General features: G+C 45.9%; 2 protein-coding genes across 3 annotated transcripts in view; both read right to left on the bottom strand.

Moving 5' to 3' along the window:
• Positions 1–1,302: 1,302 nt before the first annotated feature.
• CFAP20 (cilia and flagella associated protein 20) lies at positions 1,303–5,501 on the bottom strand. Its single transcript, XM_033157359.1, has 6 exons — positions 5,349–5,501; positions 4,257–4,336; positions 3,274–3,385; positions 2,731–2,919; positions 2,139–2,249; positions 1,303–1,448 (listed from the first exon to the last, which is right to left on the bottom strand). The coding sequence occupies exons 1-6, from the start codon at positions 5,430–5,432 to the stop codon at positions 1,443–1,445; spliced, it is 582 nt and encodes a 193-aa protein (XP_033013250.1). The 5' UTR covers positions 5,433–5,501; the 3' UTR covers positions 1,303–1,442.
• A 3,164-nt stretch (positions 5,502–8,665) lies between these two features.
• Positions 8,666–16,598, bottom strand: part of CSNK2A2 (casein kinase 2 alpha 2) — a 28,636-nt gene continuing 20,703 nt past the window's right edge. For both annotated transcript variants that reach the window (XM_033157358.1, XM_033157357.1), the window contains 5 exons: positions 16,380–16,481; positions 14,161–14,261; positions 13,653–13,801; positions 13,244–13,338; positions 8,666–9,096 (listed from right to left, as the gene is read on the bottom strand). In XM_033157358.1, coding sequence (XP_033013249.1) covers positions 13,262–13,338; positions 13,653–13,801; positions 14,161–14,261; positions 16,380–16,481 — 429 coding nt within the window. In that variant the 3' untranslated portion in view covers positions 8,666–9,096; positions 13,244–13,261. The remainder of the gene's footprint in view (positions 9,097–13,243; positions 13,339–13,652; positions 13,802–14,160; positions 14,262–16,379; positions 16,482–16,598) is intronic.

Below are 16,598 nucleotides of genomic sequence, written 5' to 3'. Positions count from 1 at the left end.
AGTGGAAGATAAAGGGCATCACATGGCAAGCTGAGTGGCAACTCTGCCCACACTTGCATTTTGACAGATGGGGAGTCATGAGAGCACCTCCTCTGCTTAAGTTTGAAACTCCAAAAGGGCAAAAGTCTAGCAGAGGTACTTCTTGGGTGCAATGTGAATCTCTCCCCACCCTACTTAGAGAAAGGGGTACACAGCCTGTCGTCCTCCAGATGTTCCACAGCTGCAATACCCATTCTCCCTCATTATTGGCCATGCCTACTGAGGCTGATGGGAGTTCAACAAAATTATGGAGTTCCCTCCCCACAGAGATGAGCCTGGCACCTTCACTATAGTCTCAAGAAATTATGAAAACACACCTCTTTTGATACCAGAGGTGTGTTTGGAGGACCCACCGTACTACTGTGACTGAAATGTGCATGAATTGCTTTAATACTGAATTGTCAATTGCTGTAACCCACCCTTGGACCTGGTGAAGCAAGGGGAGTTAAGGCTGAGGCTTCTGGAAAGCGCCCCCCCCCCCGCAGGAGGCCACTTTGCCAGGATTTCACAGCCCCTTCCTTGGACTGATGCCACCAGCAAGGAAAGGCAGCCAGCCTAGTCCCTTGTCAAATCTTTCTATACTCAGGCTTTCTGCTTTCGCCTTTCCAAGAGAAGCTTCAGATGCAGCCATTCCCCTGCCCACTTTACAGAAGTCATTAAAAGCACCAAGGCAGAATTTTGTTTTTCAAGGGGGGTACATGCTCCCAGTTCCCTTCATCAGCTGCGTGCTCTGCACTGTGAATTTGCACACCACGTGACCAGGAAAGAGGAAGGGGATTCTACAGAGGTTCATGCCCAAGAAATCAGATCTGACAGTTCAGAACTTTGGCCACCATCCCTCCTTATCTCCTTGGCACACAAGCAAGAGACACACATTGACACTTGACAATGAAGGGGACCAGGCAGGCCAGGCACAATAGCACAGGGAAATCAATTCACCTGCAGGGGAGCCTGTGATGCATAAGGCCTCCCTCAGCATGCAGTAACCAAGAACAACCTTACAAAGAAAATCAAATATTTAATAGCAGCTTCCAGAAGGGGAGGAGTCCACACGTATTTGGAGCATACATGAAAAAAAGATATGAACAGCAAAGAAGAAAAACCACTGGCATCCGAAGGGAGCACAAGGATCTCAGAACTGCTCCAACGGAGTTGTCTGCATGCACTCAGGATCAAGCCCCATAACTCAAGTTTGCTCTGGGGTTGATTTTAAAGTGCAAGCTTGATCGTGCATCATCTCGCTCACACAAAACAATGACATGGTTAGTTGTCCTGTGTCTCAGCATTTTAGATACCAACTTTTATTAAATAAAGTTACCCTATGTAAATCAACATTAAATTTTAATTTAAAAAAAGTCTTCCACCTCTCTTCACAGTGTCTCAGTGGGTTTCCCAATGTGACATCATTGCTACAGGGGGAAAGATGCAGAGAAAGACAAAGTTATTCAAAAGTTCACATTCATTCAAAGGGTATTCAATCTCTCTTATTGCAGCAATATCTCTCACCACAGGCTCTCTGCCTGTGTGTGCATGTGCATGAGACAAGAGACAAAAGATTTGTCCAAGGCCCCCTGCTAGAACACAGCTGAACTGGCAGTCCACGCATAAGGCTCTCTTAGCTGAGTTCTTCTTGGCCATTTTGACCAAGCCATGTCCATGTTTCCTACAGAGATAGGACTTCAGGGAAGGGCCAGGTAAAGATGTAGCACCAATCAGATGAATTGGCAGCAGCTGCAAAGCTGCATGCAAAGAACTGTTCCCCCCATGGCTTTGCAACTCAGGCAATCAGCTGGTTGTTGGGGCTTTCTAGGCTTTCTATGCACATTGACTTCACAAGGTCAGCTGAAAGTCAGCACTTTAAAGGCTGTGCCTTTGCCCACGCTATTTGATTTCAAATTGTGTGGGCAAAAGTGGGTCATTTGATGAGTCAGCAGCCAACCTGTCAGACTTGGCTTGAGGAGGGTGGAAGATAAGGATGCATTCGTGCCCTCCAAATCCAGTACTCCACTCCAACCATCTCTGCTCCCACAACAAGCTTAACAAGCGCTTTCTGAGAGTGAAAACTCCTGCCCCCCCCCCATCCTCCAGCAGCTGCTCACCTTGGCCTTGTTCTGGACTGGGATATAAAGCTTGAACTCAGCAGGAAGCTCATCCTCAGAGTAGAGTCTGTCAGAGAAATAAATTCTGCGGATGCGACAGTTTGCGTGGATCTGAAAAGTCAAGCATGTCCAAGAAGGGTGTTTCAGCAGCAGTCATTTCAAAGCAGCCTGAGAGCTACCAGCCCCCCCCCCCCGAATGCTATCCCATTTCGCTATAAACAGAATCAGCTAGTAAGTCATTTTGGTACAGTCTCAGATTGGGGTTTTATGACAGGTAATAAATTTTATATATAAATACTAACATACATATATACAATGCATGTGTTTCAGAACAACCTCCAAAGAGAGATCAGGCCCAGGGATAAAAGAAAACAGTCAAACCTGCTGATTGACACTTGTGGGCCTAGAATTTCCAGTGTTAACTCTGAATGCTGATCTCCTCCATGTTAACTAAAGACCCTAGCAGTTGCCCCCACTAGCTATGGAGAGACTGAAGCAGGGACCCACAATGGCTCCTTCTTCACAAGGGCAACCACTCAAATCAGCAACTGAAATGCAAGTGTCACAGCTGTCAGAACACACAGCTCCTTACCTGGACTCTCAGGGTTTCAATGTAGTTGGTACCGTACGCTCGTCGAGTGAAGTCAGAGAGGTTGAACTGGATCTGGTTCCAGCCATCGTCCAGGCGCATAGGCATGGTGCAGATGAAAGGCTTGACGCGGGTGGTGCTCTGGTAATTGCTGGCACGGAACCGTCGGCGTACATTTTTATCATCTAACACCTAACACAGAAAGACACACCAGTGTTGGAAAGGGAGGGCTGCAGATGTCAAGCCTGCAATCCCCTAAGCTTACTGACAAGACTAGGCAGCCTGCCTTCAGCTCCCCTGGAGGGAGGGGCCTGCAGAATAAACAGTGTCAGGCTAGGCAAGGACCTGACTGAAGTGCTGGAGAGGAACTCTGCCAGTAAGGCTGAACCGAGGGTTGAAGTAACAGATGGATCTCAGAGACTGAGTAGCAAGTCACCTTTTATACAATAGGAACAACCATCTCATGACTTTAGATGGGAAGCCCAATGACTTTGCCCACTAATGCTGTCATGTTCTGGACCTGCTGTGTTAGCTCCATGAACTAACCTGTACTTCAAAGGTGAAGTATTTCTTCAGGTTCTTGATTATCATCACCAGGAAGGGTAATTTGATCCCCAGTGTCTTCTTTGGGTCAGCAGGACACGTGATGTATGTGGTACTGTGAGGGAGAGAAACAGAATGAGCAAGACCACATGACTTGCAGGAGAAGCAGGCCTTCTGAGAGCATCTCATCTCCCAAGGCTTCAAAATTCAGGTGCAGGATCCGCATCAGCAGAACCCATTTGTTTGAAATATTTCTGCAAGCATTTCAGGATTCTCTAAAAGCTTATATACTAATATTTCTGCCTCCCTATGGAGCAGGATTGGGGAAACTCAGTCCCAGGGACCAGATGCGGTCCTCCAACCTTCTCATGCAACCCTTGGGACTCTCTCCAGGTCACAAACCCTCACTGAACCTGCTCTGCACCCTCCTCAAGCGCCTTTTCCAGTCAGGAATGCATCCTATGCATTATATGATCTGCAACAATACCTCTTCCCTGCCTGGATTGAAAACTGAGAAAAGCTTGTGTAGAAACTCTTAAATTTTGCATGGCTGGAAAGTATCTGGCTCTACTAAGAGTCACCTCTGTTGGTATGCCCAGGTTTACCTCTAGCAGCCCCTGGAAGTTTACCCACCATGGAATGCAGCTCTTAGGCTGAGAAAGGTTCTCCATCCCAGCAGCTGTAGGGAAAGCTCCTGCCACATGGGAAACTAATCCTTTCTGGTCTGAGGGCCACATGCAGCTAGCCCATTCAAAGCATAACAGATAAATTGCCACAATGGGCTCCTCCAATCCCAGACTCGTTGGATGGGAGCAAGGAGCTGTTTCCATAGTCACTATACACCGGCATGGTTTTGAAGGCTTCTCATCAGAGAAAGCTCCTAATCTCTGTGAGGAAACTGGAGCTGGGAATCAATCCCACAATGCTTTTCAATGTCTAATTCTCAATGGGACATTAGGAAAGCATAGACAGTGGTTCCTCTTTACCTGACATTGGTCCCTTCAATCTCCAACACCAATGACTGAATATCATTATCCGTAATTCTTTTGATGTGGCCATTCCGCACCTAGAAGGTGAGAATGAAATAGGACATCACTCAATTAAGCAGATGACTTTCTTGCTTCAAGTAGCATCTGAAAGCCCTACCAGTAAGACACACTTCTGAATTGGAAGTGCAGGCTTCATCCTGTTCTCACAATGGCAAACCATATTCCCATGGAAAGCCCAGAAGGACATAAAAACAACAGAACTCTGTCTGCTTGCAGTTCCTAGCAACTGGTATTATAGTGGAGGCAGTATACAACTACTGCAGCTAGTAGTCATTGCTAGACTAATTCATCATGAATTCAGCTTAATCCTTTTTTAAAGCTGCCCAAGTCAGGGACCATCACTACATTATGTGGTACAACTCCAACCATCCATTACCACTGGCCACATTGATGAGGCCTGATGGAAACTGGCATCCAAAACATATGGAGGGCACCTAGTTGGGGAAGTTATGGCCTAGAGAGTAATCTGCTTAGCCACTGAGGGAAATAGGCTGCAAAGCTATTTGGTCTGATCCAAAAGGGTTCTTTTCAGCCGTAATAGGAAGGGAAAATGAAGCTTTCTGCTTCTGGTCAATTGGAAATGGGACCACCAGGCATGAAGCACTGCTAGACCACCCCAAGATGTCGGGGGGGGGGCAAGGGACAGTGAGGGGTTTCCAAAGAAATGGGGCAACAGACGAGGAGGGAACCCCTAAGAGGATCCCTCCCCAAACAGGTGTCCTCCAGATTGTTCTCCCCTCAGCCCCAAGAAAATACAGTAATACGACGCTGGGGCCGACGGGAGTTGTAGTCCAAAAGAGTCCGGAGGTTCCCCAGACCTGGCTCGGGCTTCCTTTGAGCATGCGAAGCCTGAGGGAGGAAGCGAGGCTGGCTGGCTCCGGGGTTCTCCCTGGCGGCGCCACAAGCCCTGAAGAGAGCTCTTGAAGGCCAACCCTTGAAGGCCAACCCCCTGGCAGCCATGAGGACTAGAAACCCTCTCGCAGAAACGCCCCCCAGGCCAGATAGGCCAGGACCAGCTCCCTCCGCCACCTTCTTGTCCCAGATCTGCAGCGGTTTGCTCCCGATGCTGTAGAGCACGGACAGGAAGCCGCTCTGGAACGTGTTCTTGAACATCCCGCCGCCGCCGCCGCGTCGCGGGTAGGGAGGGCTCGCTCCGCCGGGCGGATGAGAGGGCGTTGGGCTCCCTCCACAGCCGCCGCCGCAGCCCCGCCGCACGCGTCTCTCGCTGTTCTCAGTGAGTCCTATGCGGAAGGATACAAGCTCCCTCTCACTGTGCACTTCGTCCCCGCGCGACTGGAAGAGCGCTCCGCCGGCCAGCTAAAGTGAGGCTCAAAGGGCCAACCGGACATCGCGCCGAAGCCACGCCCACCGTCGTTAAGGGACGGACTACTTTCTGGACGGGACTAGTTGTCGTCCTTTCTCGCTCTCTAGGCGCCGTGTGTTGTCGCGCAGCTCGTGCGCGTTGCCTGGGCAACGGGGCGGGACGAGAGAAGTACCTCACCGCGTCCGCTTACTCCGTAGATCGGAAACGTGCAGAGAGGACCATTCAGTAGTTTCTAGGGTAGCTCTGAAACTCCCTTTGTCTCTTTTGCTTGTTTGCCTTCCTCCAACTTCCAACTCACTTCCCTTGAGAGCTGACCCCCAAAACAACCTCAGAGAATTTCATTGCATAACCCAGTTTATGCAGCAACACCGCTACCTTCAATAATCCCCTCGTTGAACTCAGTGGGGCATACTTCCGTGTGCAGAGCTGCACTCTTCCTGCAAAATATGATTTGCTTATTTTAAACTTTTAAGCAGTTCAAAGCTGCCCCATAGGAAGCCATCATGGGCCAACAGCCTCCTCCATGAATTAGCCTTTAATTTGTAATCACTGGCTTGGATAGCTTGAAAAGGAAATTAGAAAAATGCATGCAGAAGGAGCAGACCATCAGTGACCACTAGTCACAATAGCTATATATCACCAACAGCTGCTGTTTCAAGTCCACTGTTCCATGGATGCTGGCAGTAGCAAGATTTCTTCAAACATAGCTAGATTCCTTATGCTTGCCTCTTCCTCACCCCACCCATCTCCCTGCCTCTCAAGACAGGTTTGTTGTTTCCGTTCGATTAGTCAGCACTCTTATGGGAAACACTTGCCGCAGTTATTCCAAATGGAAAGCTGTCTCTGTTCTTAGAAATGTTAGAACCCAGGGTGGCAATTGGATTTTGGCTGAGGGCACCCTATCAGCTGCCATGTTCTCACCTGCAACAGTCAAAAGAAGCTTGCAGGCTTACTCTATCTTTAAGGAACTTCCCACGCAAATCAGCGTAAACTGCTGTCATCTTCAGATGAAGGGCGGTATAGAAATTTAATTTAAAAAATAAAATAACGTTATCATCATCATCATCATGTTCTTTTATGTTTCTGTACAGTACTGACATTTCAAGCCATAAAGCTATTTTACTTACCGTCCACCATTATGTGCAAATAAACATTTTAGTTCAGTGTATTTGAAAAAGTGTCCATGCACACGAAAGCTTATACCAAGAACAAATTTAGTTGGTCTCTAAGGTGCTACTGGACAATTTTTTATTTTTTTATATATTTCAACTGCATCAGACCAACATGGCTACCTACCTGATTTTAGTTATAGTGACATTTGTAGCTCTTGCCAAGCATTTTTAAATTTTTAAATTTGTAGTGACATACAGCAAAAACCACAGGGTCACCACAATAAGGATCACAAAAGTTGTATTTCAGTGAACACAAGTACAAGATTTAATTTGTGTGGATAGACACACAAGCAGGTCTGTCAACAGGAGTGTCTGGACAACAGAGAGGGTGAAATGCTGCTATCTGTGTTAAAGGAGGCAGTAATGCACTCTTTACTGAGGTAAAACAGTATCCAGTTGGATCCCCGCCCCATTTAAATAATTGCCTTCAAGTTAAAAACAAGGCACTGCAGCATGTGTTCCAGACCTCAGAAGCGACTTAGTACAATATTCCAGTATCAGGTTGAGTTCTAGTACTGAGCAAGAAGAGCTCCTTCATAATAAGGGTATTCCAACCATTCACAAACAGGGGAAGCAGCCCTCCAAAACTGTTCTCTCTCCTATTGTCCAGGCACTGCTTTACCCTCTAGGCTGCCTGCTTGGCATTCTTTGTTGCTTGTTGTTGTTGTTTAGTCGTGTCTTTGTTGCTAGAGATAGCCAATGGCTCCCCGAATGCTCAGACATCAATCTGTGAGAGGCAAATTACATAATCCAGGAGACTGATCATGGATGATCTTCTGGTGTGTGTGTGTGCTTGTTGTGGGGAAACATAGAAATAGTGAAAGTGTCCAGCATGTGGCACTGGAAGAGGGAGCATTTTGCTCTTCCCTTTTTGTGCTCAAGGACTGCTTCCCTGCTTTCCAGGTGCCCTATATTCTTCCAACCAACCCACCCAATGGAAGGAAAGCAGCCTCTTGCACAGCAGCAGCAGCAGCAGCAGCAGCATCGCTGCATGCAATTTACAGCTCTTTGGGGGTCCTCTCCACTTGAATCTGCACAAACTCCCCAAACAGGTCAGCCATGGATTGCCAGGCATCATGCATAGCTCAGCCATAAGATGTCAAGGGAATCAAAGGAAAGAGGCTACATTTTAATTTTTTTTTAAATGAGTGATTGATGCAAAGACACTCATGAGCAAATTTGTGAAGCAGTTTCTGATTTTCAGGGATAGTGACTATGAGCAGGAGGACATCTCTCCCTCTTCCTTCTTTCACTTATTTTTTGACCACCTGCTTTGGAAATCAACTATGAGAGTATCTGAATCCCATGAATTGTTTTACATATTGATTGGTTTGTTGCAGGGGTCAGCAAACTTTTTCAGCAGGGGGCCAGTCCACTGTCCCTCAAACCTTGTGGGGGGCTGGACTGTATTTTGAAGGGGGGGAAATGAACAAATTCCTATGCCCCACAAATAACCCAGAGATGCATCTTAAATAAAAGCACACATTCTGCTCATGTAAAAACAGGCTGATTCCCGGACCGTCCATGGGCTGGATTTAGAAGGCAATTGGGCCGGATTCGGCCCCTGGACCTTAGTTTGCCTACCCATGCATTAGGGGTTGGGGAAGAGACCAGGGATGAATTCTAGGGAGAGGGGGCCTTGACTCTAAATGATTATCGCATGGGAGGAATTCATAGGAAACTTCATTGCTCTTTCTCAACTTTACTTAATAAAAATTGTTTCTGTCTAGTGGCAGGTCCTGTGGACCTATACAAAGAGACATTCCCCCACCGCCTCATATGGTATTTGTCCTGTTCCAAAGCAGAGGCCTCACTGCATGCCTTCTTTCATCTGTACGACTCTCCATACATTTACTTTTAAAACTTTTATTCAATAATATATAATTATCTTAATATAGAACTGTCCATCATGCCACAGGCCCACCCTCCTCCCCCAGCCCTCAAAACAGGAGCCAGGTGGTCAGAACACCATACACTGGGCTGGGTTCAGGGAGGTCACCTGAGCCAACAGCCGTTTTGCATACCCTTCACATTTCCCATGCTTTCTTGGTCAGGAAGAGGTCAACAGGAAGTCAAAGACAGAAGTTAAGGTTTGTGTTTTTATATGCTGTTCGATCCCATCAGCTGCCGCTACTGCCGCAGTCCTTGCTCCCGTAACCTGCCACTCGGATGACGACATCTGGAAGCTGCACACCACCATCTCTGTACACAAGCAGATTAAAACGTTTGATTTGGTTCTTGTTCTGCTTATGGAAAATTGGGAGAACAGCACCAGACAGACCTAGGGAAGAGATGGGAAGCAAGCATCAAACGCAAAGCTGGAGCTTGGAGGCACTGCGTAGCCAGAATGGTTAGCACAAGGAACAAGAGCCAGAGGCAACTGTTTACATCTATGGCGAAAGGCCTGTTGGGTCCAACACCGCTGCATTCCAATGGCAGGCTTCAACACTGTGGAGCCAACACGTCTTTACATGAGCTCCCAATATGAGAATCAACTATGCCTCTCCAAGAACTGTGCCAAGGCACTGACATGGTATAGTCATGAGCCTGAATATGAGATGACTCTTATTATTACTTATTAAATTTGTATACCACCCTTCATCTGTAGATCTCCGGGCAGTTCACAGCATAAAAATACAAGATAAACATACAAAACACATAATAGAACAAGAACAAAATAAGCCACTAATAATCCCACCCCACCCCACGGCCTTGAGGAACAGCAAGCAAAAGAAAGGAAAATGTCAGAGGAAAATAAATGTTCAGATTAGCATTCCACCACTGTATCCATGTTAGAGCAGAAAGCACCTCCACCATCTTTGTTTCTGAAGATTCGAGATTGAAGGCTATGAAGCGATGAAGACTTCTCTTTGACACAAATCCCTTCCCCCAGCACAGAGCATGCCTAAATGCATCTCTCCTTCTGCTGGATTTTCCATTCCCACTTGTTACGTCCTCCAGCCACAGGCTGAAGACAGGGCTATATATATATATGTATATGCTCAGATTCTGCCAAAGCCAAGCAGATATGAAAGACACAGCATTCAGTTGCTTGGAACTCTAACCCGGGAGAGCTCCTGCCCCACCTCATGACCCAGCAAAACCAGAAATATGCAGAAGAGTAGTTATACAAATGCAGCTCATTTAGGGGAGGGGTGTAGCTTGGTGGTAGAGAATCTGCTTTGCAGGACCAAGGCCCCATGTTCAATATCCAGCACCTACAGGTAGCTCTGGGGAAGACGTCAAATGTGAAACCCTGGAGAGCCACTGTGGTGGCTGATGCTCTTTGGGACGGTTAGGGTGCAAGGTAGGGAGACCAGCAATAATAAGTGGAGCCAGAGCCAATGACTACAGCAGATTGAGGTTGCTGAAGCAGTGCCCCTTCACGCTAATGGATATGCCTCCACTTAGCATAGACAACACCAAGCAAGGTGGACAATTGTTCTGACTCTGTATAAGGTAGTTTCCTACATTCCTGTGTTATGCAACTGGTTGCAGAATGCCATTGCTACAAACTACAGGAGGGAAGAGTACTGTTGTACTCATTCCCTGCTTGCAGGCTTCCCACAGGCATCTGGTTGACCACTGTGAGAGCAGGATGCTGGCCTAGATGTGCCACTGACCTTATCCAGCAGAGTTCTACTTTTGCTTATTCTTGTTCCCTGGCTCAGCAGACTAGGGGAAGTACATACCATAAGTGCACTCAAGTGGCATGCTTGTCCAAAAATGGCTGGCTGCCACAGCAGGGGTAACAAGCATGCACACAAACTTCCATAATCGGAAGCAAAGGTCCTCGTAGCCACACCACTCCTGGGATATGCATGCCTGAACTCACAACATTAAGAAATGCCACAGACCAGGTTTGAAATGAGAAATGCTTGCCAAGCACATCACTCCCTAACATGCTCGTTCTGGGCCATCAGTTCCCAAGCCCATGCCAGTGTCCGGGAGGCCGCCAAGCAGCTAATAGATTCTGCTACAAAATCAGGCAACCCCAATTCAAACCTCACCTCCAACAGTGGCCTTAGGGAGGCCACTCTTCATCAGCCTCAACCCTGCAATATGAGGATAATACTTACCTACCTTACAAAGTTGTTGTTTAGGGTTACAAGTTAATGTTTAAAAAGCTTCATATATGTATGAAAGTGCTACTCTATTATTAATTACTACTACTACTACTATTATTACCACTACTACTACTATAGTACCACCACATTGTGCAAAAAGACTCCATCACAGTCTCCAAGGGGCAGTGGGGTGGATCCTTACCCCCATTTGTCAAAGGCAGAGGCAATTTTGTATTCATGTTGGAAGCCTTTGGATCAAAGAACTGAGAAGACGCATCAGGTTCTTCAATAAAAATGATTCTATCTTTCAGTAAGTTTTGATGATACTTTGACAGAACTCAGCTACACATAGCTGCAGGGACCGGCAGTATGCCTTCCTACTCCCAAATTCTACATTCAATCCAACATTTAATTATGCAAGAATGTCTTACATCTTGTGTGCATTTTGAACAATGGCTTTTCTTAAAAGTAAAGCAAGAGTAAATTGAGGGCCATGAAAACCACGTAGACAAATTCAAACTAAGATAATAGAAGGCGGAGGTGCTGACCTGCTTTCTTAAACACTTTGGATTGAAGTAAAGAGTGCTCTGTTCTGAATATTAAAATAATAATAATCCATGCACTTACTTATTGATATTTAGCCCGAGCTCGCTATTCAAAGAACTACCGGTAATTGCAGAATTACAACAAAACTTTATTTCCCCCCAAAAGGACAGAGAGGTGAGAAAAGATGTATGGGTGAAATAGAAGTGAGCAATGGTTAGTGGAAGAGTGATTAGAAGTCACAAGGAAGAGTCCACCATCTTAAGATTCTGCTAGGCAAAAACATCGTCTGAAAGTGGTCAACAAAGTGATCAGAAATAAAAGGTCTAAGAGGGACATCAAAACTGGGGTGCAAAGCAGAGAGCAAACCCTCCACTCAAAGCCAGCCAGTGAGTTGGGACCTGAACACAGGTCTTCCACATCCAAGGCTCTACTCAAGCTACTGAGCTTTAAGGGTAGAGATTAACAAGAGGGCTTTCCTCCTATGCCCCCAAAATTGTACCTCAGCCCCCAAATCAGATCTTTCCTTCCAAGGAATTCCCAGAGACTAGACGGAGGACAACACAAGTTTGTACACAGAGAGATTTATTGGTTCCAGTGAATTGTACAAATGGATCTGACCTGATATCAATGCTAACATGTCGTTATGGGGATGTGGAATGTAAACAGATGCTTCAAATAGAAACAATCTAACCTTCTTACTTAAAATTAAATATTTGACAATGTAACAGAAAGGGAAAAAAATCTGCATTTCTGCATGGCGACCATTTTTTTGTGTGGATTTAGGTATATGAAGTCACCAGAATCACACAATATAATCCCCCCAAAAGGTGGGGTTGTACTATGGGGCTCATGACAAGACCCAATGGAAAAACAAAAGGAGCATCTTATACACCATTCCCCCAAAGCAGAGGATTCTACCCCAACAATTCCAACACTGGGCTGGGCACGTAAAAATGCTTATAGGGATCTGAACCCTTGGCAGATTGTTGCACACCAATTCTGAACAGCCCCTCCGTGTCTGGCTTCCAAAATTCCCCACTGGTCTCCTTGCCCAAACACTTCCTCTTTGACTCTTTCACATAGTCAAAGCAGCTGTAATCAACACAATTCTGAATTTTGCACAGTGATGGGAATGACCAGGTTGCCTTTTCTAGCGATAACAACATGCCTCGCCAGAGGAAGCTCTCCTTCTGTCTCAAAGAATGACCTTTCCTCCAACTAAGGCAGGCACTTCCCAGAGGGAATGGAAGGGGGAGGAAGTAGGATTCTCCCCAATGGCTACCTGCTTTGAATGTACTTTTGACCGACTCAAAACCATTTCCAAGACTTGCTGGTTGAAAAACAGGAAAATGAGGGCCAGGGTGAGACCTGGAGAGAGCAGAGGTGAAACACACCACTTACAGGCTTTAATTTGCTTAGGACTTAAGTAGAATCTGACCCCACAGGAGCTTGCCTCTATGGGGTGCATATGCTACATTCCAGTGTGTGTGGGAGGGGAGAAATTGAAATGTTGCCCAACGGAAGAACAGAGAAAATGGTAGGCTGGGAAAGGTAGAGTACAAAACTGCAGAATCAACCCAGAGCCAGTCGTGCAGACCGTGGGGGTACAGCCGCTTATCCAAGTAAATCTCGCACAACTGTTTGGATCAGTAACACAGAGAGAAAGTTTGGGTAGCCGTAAGTGCTGGAGAGAGAGGGAGGCTAAGCCCTAACCCCCTTCAAGACGAGGCTTGCTGCAGAGCATACAGGGGTTTAGTTCATCCCTTCCCTGGGTGACTGAAGGGTGTGTTTGTATTTGTAAACCTCTGGAATTACCCGTCGTTCCCCCAAACTTCATCGTGCTGCTGTGAGGCCACTGGAGAGCACGGGGCTGTCGGAGCTGGGCTGGGCCTGCTCCTTCACAACTGGATCTGCAAGAGAAAAAGGGGAGCAGTTACTGGGGCCCAGCATGACTTGAAATCCTAGAATTTTTTCATTTTGAGAGATACAAACATTTCAGAATGCATTTACACTGAGTCCTTTTAAAATATTCTCTATTTTCCAAAATTGAGGCTACCTCCTTAAATTCCAAGAAAATTTTCCTACTTCAGCAGAATATTATATGCAAGGTTTTCTAGAATTATTCCCCCTTCCTCATGTAATCAAACATTTTTGCAATAGCAAATAGCTTTTATATAAACAAGTGCCTAACTGAACAGTTCTCCTGCTCCACCAAAATACTCACAGAAATAGGGGTGCTCCATAGCTTCTTTGGCTGTCAACCTCTGTTGATGGTCATATCGTAGAAGTTTGTCCAGAAGATCCAAGACTTCGGGACTGACCAGGTGTCTATTTTCACTATGGATAAAGTTCTCCCAACGTTTCCGTGAATGCCTATAAGCAAAGTAGAGAAGCCTGAAGATTTCCAAATGAAGAGATCCAATGGAGGAACTCAGAAAGAAGCTACATTGCATTTTGTATAATTGACACGGGGACATTTTGGCCCCTCAGTGGCTTTCACTTCCCATTATCAGCAACCCAATCAAGTAAATGTACCTGCAGGGTCTGTTTTAAATCTGTTTTGTGAAGGTTCCATCCCCCCTTTTCCTTTTTTTAAAAAGCAAGCTACCAAAATACCAAAAATACCATGAAAAATCCATCTCCAGTAGGGAAGAAGAAAAGGCCCTATACGTCATGCTTAGTGTCCCCACCCCGGGCACCACCAGGAAACAAACACGCCACCATAAACTTACTGTCCCAAGATATCATTGAAGTGGGGGTCCAGTTCTATGTGGTACTTCTTCAGATAACCATATAATTCATCTGTACCCAGAACCTTTGCAATGCGAACCAACTGAAATGAAAGAATAGATGTGTTGAACTGGAAAGAGGAGAGCAAGCCAAACCACACCCGCTCTGCAGCTCCACCGGGACAAAGCTAGCTCAAGAGCTGCCAATGCAAGGGCAATGGGCAGGAGCTGGGCAGAGGCAAGGGGCACCTCGTGGCTAAATGAACCAGCTGTGCAAGCAGGCTTTAGACAGCACACGACTTTGGCATGCAGGAGGAGTGTCTCCATTTTGTATCTTCTCTCGCTGTCTCAGACATATCACCAAAGTCGTCTTGCTAGTTAAAATAAGCTATTTCCACCCAAAGGGGGAATGTGGACAGGCTGCAGCTCAGCACATGCTTGGAATGGACAAGGCCCCAGCTTCTATCCCTGCCATGACCACTGAAAAGGATCTCAGGCAACAGGCCAGGCAAAGATTTAAGACTCATAGAATTGTCCTGGAGAGCTAATGCTAGTCAGAGCAGACAAGACTTGGGGTAGACAGACCAAGAAAAGGCAGCTTTCTGTGTCCCATGTCAGCTGCCATCCTTTCAAAGTCACCCACTTGTACAATAATACTTTTAGCCGGGCTACGGCAACCTGGTGCCCTCCAGACATTTTGGGCTAGCAACAGAAGACTGCTTTAACAGCTGTGGATGGAAGGGGTGTTTGAGCTATGCCAGGAGGAGGACCAAGTCTACATCCACTTGAGTCCTGCAACATCAAGGGCACAATGTTGTTTAAGCAGGAAATTAGATGTAAAAGCTGGAACTTTTAAAAACCTTTCAGACAAGTTACTTGAGGGTACTGAAGATCATGGTGAGATGGTTCTCAAACAAGTTCCAGCTTATTTTGAGCAGTTACTGTGGTTTTACATTTTATATGCAAAATCTGTGGAGTTTATTTCCACAAATTTCGCATGTTAAAAGGCCAAAGCACGATAAAATATAGGACCTGTAAGAATAATTAAGGCAAGAGTCAGATTCCCCAGGTTAAAACACACTGAATGGGCCTTGAACACCTTTTATTTGAATGATTAGAATAAAATTATATGAGTTTGCGCCATACATATGTGGCTGGATAGAGGTATTTTATTTTTGACAGCTCAAAGGGTAAATTTGAATTCTTATTTGCTGAATGCTGATCAACGTAGAGTAGTTCTGGTTAAGATGTTTCGTGTTTCTAGTTATTGCACTCATGTGTTTCCACATTATATTTGCATTTTTCTCCTCTTGAACTCAGCCTCGTTGATGGAAACTATTTTTATATTTTAAAGTTTATTCTGACATGGTTATTGGCATTCTCAAAATATTAGTGAATTTAAAATTGGTAACACACACTGAAACACTAGAGAACAGGCCTTGGTGCGAACTCCAAACCTACAGCACAGGAAGCTAGCAGAGGCCCAATGTCAGCTCAAGGGAACCCCTTGCCCTCTGCTTCAGAATTGTGCTGTACTAATAAGAATCCTTCACATGGTCACAGGTTGGCTACAGAATCATCTCCCAATGCCAATGACTTTCGTCCTAGTCTTATCATACTTTAGTGCCAGCAAAAAAGGGACAACGATGGAGTTTTACCAAATGAAGAATAAACAAGCAAGGAAGGTCTCCTCTGACCCTTTCCTATTTGAATAATCACAAGGGTAGTTTACAGCCATGAAGCTTGAAGATGCAACTCTTGGGATTCTATTAATTGCCCAAACAAGAGTGACTCTAAAATAGGGCTTCTGCACACATTTTGTTGCGTCCACTCTGGGACAGCTGCCAATAGTCCGGTCCTACATGACAGTGAAGACTGGCTGCAGGTGTCTCCCTGGCCACCTGTGCAGTGGGAAAAGGTAAACACTGCAACCAGGCATCAACAAGTGAAGAAGCACCCCCCCCCAGCCACCCTAAAAACTTAGTGCTTTGGCCTCCCAATGGTGCAGCCAGCCTCAAGGTAGAAATGCAAGGTTTAGCATAAGCTTTCAAAATAAGCACTTCTAATTTGAGAAACCTTAAGAACATCTTACAAACAGGGACATCCTTTTGCCACCAAAGACTAGATATCCTGATCCATGCCATGATAGCTGTGGAAAGAGAGAGGGGCATGTTCAACAACTAGCTTCCTTTTGCAAGTTGTTCTATGCCATAATTTCTCACCTGGTCATAGTTGTCTTGACCATGGAAGAAAGGTTCTTTTCGGAAGATCATGCTGGCCAGCATACAGCCTAAGCTCCACATGTCTAAGCTATAGTCGTACATCTGGGGTGGGGGAGGGAGGAGAAAAGGAGGAAAAGAGCAGAAAAAGAAATGAAAGAGGGGCAGGTTGGGTATTCAGGTTTCTGCAGACATGTCTACCTCTAGAAGAGCAACTGCAAC

Source organism: Lacerta agilis, chromosome 8 (genome assembly GCF_009819535.1).
Source record: "Lacerta agilis isolate rLacAgi1 chromosome 8, rLacAgi1.pri, whole genome shotgun sequence".
In the NCBI taxonomy this organism is placed as follows: domain Eukaryota; kingdom Metazoa; phylum Chordata; class Lepidosauria; order Squamata; family Lacertidae; genus Lacerta; species Lacerta agilis.
Note: the sequence above shows the minus strand (reverse complement) of the source record. Positions and strands in the feature narration are given on the sequence as shown.